Source organism: Hipposideros armiger, unplaced genomic scaffold (assembly GCF_001890085.2).
Source record: "Hipposideros armiger isolate ML-2016 unplaced genomic scaffold, ASM189008v1 scaffold_55, whole genome shotgun sequence".
NCBI lineage: Eukaryota > Metazoa > Chordata > Mammalia > Chiroptera > Hipposideridae > Hipposideros > Hipposideros armiger.
The window spans coordinates 2,278,525-2,287,555 of NW_017731405.1; the positions used below are offsets into that span (position 1 = coordinate 2,278,525).

Below are 9,031 nucleotides of genomic sequence, written 5' to 3' on the forward strand. Positions count from 1 at the left end.
GCGCAGGAATTAACACTGCGCGCTAGCGGTGGAAGCTCCAGGGGAGTAAGCTCCTTTTTTTGCGCTCTAGGCCTGCAGAGGGGCTGGGAGTCTGTAGGCCCGGGGTCCCAGCCAGGGCGTCTGCACCCTAGGCCCAGGCCTGCTGGGCAGCAGCGAAGTCTAGGCGCAGTCTGGAGGACGCGGTGTGCCCTTGTTGTGCTTCGAATTCGCAGGCCTGCGCCGCCTGAGGCAGGCCAGTGTCTCTCAGAGCGCGCGGGCGGGGGAGACTCTTGGGTCACGCGGGGGTCATGTCCTGCTCTGTCCCCTGCCTTGCCTCTGCCCTAGGAAGATCCTAGCTCAAAGAGACAGAGCTGCGTCTCTGGAGCGAGCAGGGCAGGAGAGAGAAGGAAAGGAGTGCCTGGAGAAAATCAGAGGGAAGCACTAACGCAGGTCTTGCCCAGAAGCCCAGGGTGAGGGCGAGGCGGCCACCACTGCTTTAGCTGCTGCTCGGGGCTGGAGCCGCCAGGGCTGCCACCGCCGCCTCCTCCGGGCGGGCGCGGGCGGGCGGGCGGGCGGAGTGGGGGACTCTCCGGGCGCTGACATTTGCAGGCTGCCCTCCTGATTGGTCCCCTCGCCGAGCTGCTCACGGGTTCATTCAACTGTTAAGCACCTCCCCGTCTCTCTAAAGGACATTATAATGCAAGAAGCCCCCTTTTTAACCACAAACCGAATTTTCTTTCATTTAGGTGATCTATATATGTCTATATCGTATAGCTTATAGCTTATATCTATTTTAAATAACTTAAAGCCGCTAAAATTTGGGGGGGAACAGCTTTCGCCCTGGAGCGGTGCGCGATGCTGTCTCACGCCGACCTCCTGGACGCCAGGCTAGGTGAGTGAGCGCCTCTCGCCCGGGCAGCCAGGAGAAGCCTGGGCAGGAAATTGTCAATTTGTTCCTTATTTTACCTTAATGTGCCCTAAATGGACTAATTTCTTTAAAAGTAATTGTGCTGCATTAAAGTTTAATTTGATTTAACATCGTCTTTTAAAAAAATCTATGGAATATGTAGGTCTGAAAAAGGAGTTGGGAAATGCTACTTTTTGTTTTTCCTATTTTTTTTCTCTTCCCTTCTCCCCCCTTATGATTATTATTTTTTGAAAGGCGATCTACCCTGTGATAATTTGTTTGGAGGTGTTTTTCTTTCTCTCTTTTCCCCTCCTGTTTACTTTGATTTGGCATTTCTTTCCCCTCTTTTTTCCCTCTTTCTCTCTCCCCCCGACCTCCTTTTTTTCTTCTTCATCTAAGTATGGTTGAATTTGTAAAACTCTGACATGAAGGAGAAGCCGTTGCAATCCAAGCGGATTTGCTAAGTGTGCTCATTGAGAAAGGAGAAAAACCAAATTCATCCTCACAGGCACCTTCGCCTGCAAAAGACCCGACATTGCCAACGGCTGAGAGGAACGCGCCTTTTATTTCTTCGGAAAGAGAAGTTGAAATCTCTCAAGTTTGACTCACTGTGATGTCTATAGAGTTTACTTGAGTTTCTTTAAGGCTGTCTGGGTTTCCGGTTTGGGAATCTTTGGTGATGGATGTGACTCCATTTTCCAAACACTTTCTCTGATTTGAGGGGGAGGCGGAGCTGATTTGAGTTGATTTCGGGGGGTGGAAATCTTGGAGACTTATTCATCTTCCGAAAGTGAGGGGGAATCGGCTGAGGGCCGGAGGTAGAGTTCGTCAGGCTGCTTAAGCGCACGCAGGTGTGGTAGCAACCTAGGAATCGTTTAATTTTCTTTTCTTTCCCTTTTCCCCCTGTCGTTTATGCTCTCGGGTTCCTGGGGTGCCACGGGTACGGTTTCTGAAAGGGACTCCGAGGGATATTTCATTGCCCGGGCTGGGAGTGTTTCGTTGTGGGAGAGACGAAAGATGTGCTGCTTACCACCAGAGCCGGCTGCGGAGAGAGGGACGAGGGCCAGGAGATGGGATTCCAGTCTGGTTGTCCAAAACCTGGGGAGCCCAGCCGAGCATCCCCGGAGTTTCCTCCGTTGGGCGAACGTGGGCGCTGAGGGAGCGGAGGATGGGGTTGCAGGAGGAGCGCGCGGGGAGGACAATCCTTCCCGGCCTCAGCAGGAAGGTAGTGACCTTGCTCCCCTTGCCTCCTCAGGTATGAAAGATGCCGCCGAGCTTCTGGGTCACCGGGAGGCGGTGAAGTGTAGGCTGGGCGTGGGGGGCTCCGACCCCGGGGGCCATCCAGGCGACCTAGCGCCCAACTCCGATCCAGTCGAGGGAGCCACTCTGCTGCCGGGGGAGGACATCACCACTGTGGGCTCGACGCCGGCCTCGCTGGCAGTGAGCGCAAAGGACCCGGACAAGCAGCCGGGGCCCCAAGGCGGCCCGAATCCCAGTCAAGCCGGCCAGCAGCAAGGCCAACAGAAGCAGAAGCGTCACCGGACGCGCTTCACCCCGGCGCAGCTCAACGAATTGGAGAGGAGCTTCGCCAAGACTCACTACCCGGACATCTTTATGCGCGAGGAGCTGGCGCTGCGTATCGGGCTAACAGAGTCCAGAGTGCAGGTACGCCGGGCGTGGGCGCCGGGGAAGACGAGGAGGGGTCGGGAGAATTTGGGCTAAGGAAGCGGGGTCCTTTCTTGCCCTGCTGGGATTCCGGGCTGAGCTTTAAAAGCCTATGCTTTCTTGGGTCGAGTTAGTTCCTCTGCCGGGAAACTGGCTCTGACAGCCATCCCCCAATGAACAGGCAGGGCCTCCACCTCCTACCAGTATAGCCACATCCCAGCAGAAACTCTTCAAAAGTGAAGCCGGCATTGTTCGATTACTAGGTCGCCTCCTTTCTCCTGAGAAGGGAACCTCCAGTCTCCCAGCCTCCGCGTCTCCCAGCCTTGGCGATTCCCAGGCTGCTAAGCCGAGCGCTCACCTCCACTCCAGCTCGCGTTATCGACAAGTATTTCGTTACCTTCTAGTGAGTTTAGGTTAAGAGTCTGGGTAAACGGAGGAATGCAACAATTATAAAGAGAACATGAACAGGGAAAAAAATAAGGCGTAATGGGTGCCTTTTAAAAGAGATCCTCACCTGGATTTCACGGCGTAGCTTTATTCTCCTGAATATCACCGTCCTGCCGCTCGTTCTCAAGCAAAATACCCCTAACTTTGATGTTGGCTAAGGATTTGAACTTTGGTGGTCAAACATTGCGCTGTTGTAGCAATCCCCCACAGCCTATGAGCCTTGGTTTTCCCCTAAGGAAACTGGGGATGGGGGGGAAATGAAGGCTTTTTGTTTTGGATATCCGATCTGAAGACAGAACATTTAGGGCAGGAAAGACTGACAGGTGGTAGACAAAACCATTGCTGACCCCTTGTTCTCATCCAACCATCCTCCGAGTTGTAAATTATATATAACTTTAAACACCACACCTATAACTTATCTGAATATTGGGGAATAAAAGCATAAGCCCAAATGAATATCATATTTCCGCCCTTTAAAAGAATGAAAACAATGTATCAACTATTTTGTGGGCAGACGCTGGAGGTGAAATTCTGACATGCACTTAATCTTGAGCTATCCAGGGTGCTGAAAATCTTCCTTTCCTGTCTTGTGCGTGGTATTTCCGTTATCCTGGGTGTCAACCTCACCTCTGATGCTTTTACAAAAAATTAGTTTAAAGATTTCAGTTCCTTTACATTTGATCTAAGAAGTAGGAGAAAGGGTGTCCATAGCCACAGTGTTGAATATTTCAGCCTCCCCTGGGCATTTTAAAGATAGTCTAACCTGGAAAAATAGTGTATGCTTCCGTTCTAAATAGTCAGCAAATGAATGTAATTGGGGACTTAAAATGGGCAAATAATAAAGTAATGTTCACGCTATAACATAGATTAACATTGTTACTCAATATAAGTCTGGGTGGCTTTGTTAGTGAACTCTGGAAGCCCTGAACCATGGGCCATTGATATTGAGCACCAAAAGAATGTTAATTGCATTATGCATATATATATATATGTATATACATATATATATAAATATATATGTATATGTATATACATATATATATAAATATATATGTATATACACATATATATATATATATATATATTAGTAATGCTCTTTAAAATTTTTTACCTCGCACCTCTTTTTAAATCTGAAGTTGAGTTCAAACTTTCACAGAAACATATAATTTTAATACTTCCATTACTGCTAATAATACTGGCTTGTTAAAAACCTAAAGGTTCAAAATTCATAAATTTGTTTTTTGTCCTTGAGAGAAATACTATCTAATAGTTTTTGTTTTAAAGAGTAAAAATCTGTTGCTTAATCTAGACATATTGACAATTAGCTTACATTAAAATAGAATTTAGAATCACAAATAAAATATAATTGGACAAACTGACTTTATAAGAAAAGAAAATGAGGTCTATTAAACTTTATTAGATCTTCCAAAGGTTAATGACAGTGATCCTTTTAATGAAAAAAGTTGTAAATGAAATAAAATAAACTATGTAATACAAACAGTTATTTTCAAAAAGTACACAAAAGAATAATCAAGAAGAAAGAGACAAAGTACTTTAATTGTTCTAGCATAATGTTCAACCAAAGATAATAGCTTGAGGCTGCTGATAGGAACAATTTAATAGAATGGCAATTTCAATATTTTTAAAAATAATGTTCCATAGTTTAAAAAGTAATCAGATCAACATAACCTTTTTAATTAACATTTCAAAATGATTAACATTATGTAATGTAATGCAAAAATAATTTATGGAAAATGTATTTACTTCACAATTCACTGTACCACTGCTCCTTGACCAAATTCAAATTAAATAGTAATTGGTTTATGTTCTTATATGATGAGTACTTCATAGTTTTCTTTATAGTTAACAGATTGCCACATATTCTTTTCAGTACGTGGGCCACTGCTCTGATTAAAAATGATCTAAACATTTAATTTATTGCAATTGTATGTTTTTAAAGATGCTTTCTGATTCTACACTAAATGATTCAACATACTTATTTTTATCTATATCTGGTATACATCATACTTTTAAGTATTTATTAAAGCACCTCTACTCACATGGAGGCCAATTCCTTGTCTGATATCGCTCCCCTTTTCTGGCTAGTGTAATAAAACCATTCCTTTTATAGCATGCCATTATTAGAAACCAATTTCAGAATTATTTATAACCTGGAATGGCTTATTAAGCAGCAATGCGAGAATCATGCAAATTACGCGATCAAATGCAATATAATAAGCATAATCATTAGTCTCTAGCACGGATTAATTAACTTTCAATATTTTATTTACATAAAAACCAAATCAGTGAAATAACTTCTGCACAGTCAGGCTTGCCTTTCAATATTTTATACGAACAAAAATAATGTGCTGTAATTCCATTGACCGTGTCCCACAGAATGGCCCTGTCACCTGCCACATCTTAATAGGGGGACAAGCTGAGAGTATTTTCTAGTTTTCTAATGGAATGAGAAATTGCATTTTCTTCCTCTCCCAGCACTATTAAAGTGTAATGAATTCGGCCCAGAGTTCACGGCTGGCTGATCGAAATGAACCTGAGATCTAGGCTTTAATACAGCTCCCCAGATTTCCTCCCAAATCTTCACATTAATCATTTGCTGGATTCCAATGAGATCTTCATAAAGCGTTTGCTTCGAGGGGGAAAAAGTAATATTCTCTCTTTCTCCCTCTCTTTCTCTATTTCTGAGCCATTTATAGGTGGGGAATTAAACGGGCTATATATTTTAAAATACATTTACAGTATGTCTATATTACTGTAACAGCAGATATCACGAAAGTGGATTTTTAAATTCCAACCTCCATTAGATTCTCACTGTTGTATTAAGCATTTTCGAGAAGAGCTGCATTTCAAACTGAGTACAAAGTTGGCGCGTGGCTGCGGTTAATATATTTCCTGGAGTTGTCATCTGTGCATTCTCAAAATCTCCCTTAGGTTTTGCCTGCATTTTAATCCGTCATGCTCTAGTTTTCAAGTGGAAACATTCACATTTTAAAAACATATGCATCATAGCTTGGAACGGAGGTGCTCCGACCCCATGCTGATTTCCCCCCCCAACCCCAGTAAGCTATGAAACATAAAAAATTTTGTAGCCATCATTTGACTACTAACCCTCAAACATAATTGAGCACGACTTTTCGATTATTCATATAATATTTAGTTCTTTAACAGCTGTTTTTTTCGGCCTGTGCCTGACATTCAGAAACCTTGGTAGCGGGCGTGTTTTCTACAGAAATTCTACCCGACAAGCACCCCGCCTTCTTTTTTCAGCTTCTCTCCCCACTCCCCCACGCAAGTCCACCACCCTCCTCCCCCGATGTCAGCCCCAAACATTAAAAAATTTCGGGATTCACTGACACCTGCAAGGTGTTAGGAAGATGTCTTTAATTTATAGATAGCTTTCAAAATATAATCGGGTGCTGAGTGTGAGGTGTGAGGACCGGTTGGACAGACACCGTCCCAGTCTAGGGCTCCATCCTGCCTACCTCCCCCCTATGCAGCCTTGGGTGAGTAAAGCAAAGTGACCTGCCGCACGAGGCCTCCTTGCTGTGCTTTCTTTGGGTCCTGGGGGTTACCCTCCGCGGAAGGCCGCTAACAGCTCAATCCGCGGCGGACTGCTTTGATCCCAGCCACCAACCCGGGCTCTGCTGACCGCACTCAAGGGGCTTTAGCAGGGAAGGGACCTGGCGTCTTTACCCAATCCCGACACTGAGGTAAACAGAAACGTGGGAAATGGGGTAGAAACCAGAGAAAGAGAAAGTAGTGGACAATGGCGCTGGTATAGTAGAGCAGGCCAGGGCCGGCCCAAAGGCGGGCAGAATTCTAGATTGGAGAACGCCATTCATTCACATTCGTAAACGGAGAGTGTGTCTCCACTTGCAAGAGTGTGAACAAACCGCTGTGTGTAGTTGGTTTATCAGGACGGAGTCAGGTACGTCCTTTCTCATGGTACTTTAGCCTGCAGAATAAACACTAAAGAGCTTGGATTAAAAGACAAATAGTCTTTTGGCCACGAATATGGTGGTAAAATTGCGTTGGCCAAATTCTAAGAGGAAACTCAATCAGTACCGGAGCTGTGCCCCTCATCCTTTATATTTATGCACAGTAAACCTCCAGCTGAATAGATGTTAAACTTCAAGCCTGCCAAGTAGGCATGCTGGCTATTTTTGTTTTTTAAGATCACATTAAAATATGGGGAAATGGGAGGTTATCTTGGTCAGTCAGCTTACTATATATCTTTTAGGAAAAACCCTTTCCCTGTGGTAGTAAATTTGACATCCATAGGCGAATTTGTCTGGTAAGGTCTGAAATACCAGGATCATTGTTAAGAAAGAACGAATAGGCTGCTTATTTTCTTTTGGAGTTTATTTTATCACAACACGTCTCTTTGAAAAAGACATATAGTTTTATCTAGCAAAATTAAATTTGACTCATAACTAGTGTGAGCTTTAAATTTGACCTCCTTTAGTTTGTAGTAGTCAGAAAATTTGCTTTTAGTTTATAGATGAAACGTGGGGGGTGGGGGTTGAGGGACTTGGAGGCGTTGTTATTTAAGAACCTCGGTTAAGTTCCTGGAAAGAATAGACTTGAAGGCCCCTGGGGCTCAGGGCTCTGGCAGCAGGTTCCAGCGCACCTACACAGCTCACATAAAGGTACCTTTGGAGGGGTTTGAGAAGGAGGCACAGAGACTTGTGTCAGTACCTATCGCTATGAGTCAGAAAGTCACGGTGGCGACCCAAACAACACTAGCTCAGTGGCGCTTACTTTCCCACATGGATCACCACATTAACCTCTCCGCTCTGTCATCCGTGGCGTTAGGAATTTTCCTTTGTCTTTCGATTTTGAAACTGGGTATGTCATGCACGGCCCTTCATCAATTTCCAAATTTCCAGCGTTTCTGAAAATTCTATACCCCATCAGTGTTCTAAGGCACGCTATTAAGCCACATGGGTACACATGTTTATCTTCATTTGTACACCTGTGGGTCCAGCCTTGACACATGCCTGCCTGCAGACATGTGCATCTAAGCCGTGAACAGAAGGTGCCAGCGTGCAGGGGCGTAGTGAACACTGCACACGGCGGTATGTTTGCACTGTGTGTAAGCCCTGGGGGGCAGGGGTAGGCACAATCACTCAGCACCCCGGGAGTTGGCACTTGAGAGGTGCAAGAAGCGCCGCCAGTTGACTTGACCTGGTGAAGAACCAGGGTCTCTGGCTGGGTGTGGGGGTGTGTCGGGCCTATGGCACGAGTTCGGCCTGGGGCTGAGTGGGTGTATCTGACGCGGGTTTCTCAGACTCAAGTCCCCGCCCCTCGCAGCCGCGGGCTTCCTAACAGCGCGGTTTCTGTCTCCCGCCCCGCCCGCTCCAGGTCTGGTTTCAGAACCGCCGTGCTAAGTGGAAGAAGCGCAAGAAGACCACCAACGTGTTCCGCGCGCCGGGCACGCTGCTGCCCACCCCAGGCCTGCCTCAGTTCCCGTCGGCCGCCGCCGCCGCCGCCGCCGCCATGGGCGACAGCCTGTGCTCTTTCCACGCCAACGACACCCGCTGGGCTGCGGCCGCCATGCCGGGCGTGTCACAGCTGCCGCTGCCGCCGGCGCTGGGCCGGCAGCAAGCCATGGCGCAGTCGCTGTCCCAGTGCAGCCTGGCGGCGGGGCCGCCGCCCAACTCCATGGGCCTGTCCAACAGCCTGGCGGGCTCCAACGGCGCGGGGCTGCAGTCGCACCTCTACCAGCCCGCCTTCCCCGGCATGGTGCCCGCCTCCCTTCCCGGCCCCAGCAACGTCTCCGGCTCGCCCCAGCTCTGCAGCTCCCCGGACAGCAGCGACGTGTGGCGGGGCACGAGCATCGCCTCCCTCCGCCGCAAGGCGCTAGAGCACACAGTCTCCATGAGCTTCACTTAATGCCGCCGCGCCAGGCCCGCTCCGCCCCCGGCACCGCCCCCAGGGCCGCCCAGAGGCCCTCCCCGCGGGCGCCCGGGGCCCCGCTCCCTGCCCGGGCCCCTGCCCGCGCGCCCTGCC

General features: G+C 47.5%; 1 protein-coding gene across 1 annotated transcript; it reads left to right on the forward strand.

Moving 5' to 3' along the window:
* Nucleotides 1-808: 808 nt before the first annotated feature.
* Nucleotides 809-8,939, forward strand: OTP (orthopedia homeobox). The gene is made up of 3 exons (XM_019641012.1): nt 809-871; nt 2,142-2,551; nt 8,384-8,939. Exons 1-3 carry the CDS (start codon nt 835-837, stop codon nt 8,912-8,914), a joined length of 978 nt encoding a protein of 325 aa, XP_019496557.1. The 5' UTR covers nt 809-834; the 3' UTR covers nt 8,915-8,939.
* Nucleotides 8,940-9,031: the final 92 nt, after the last annotated feature.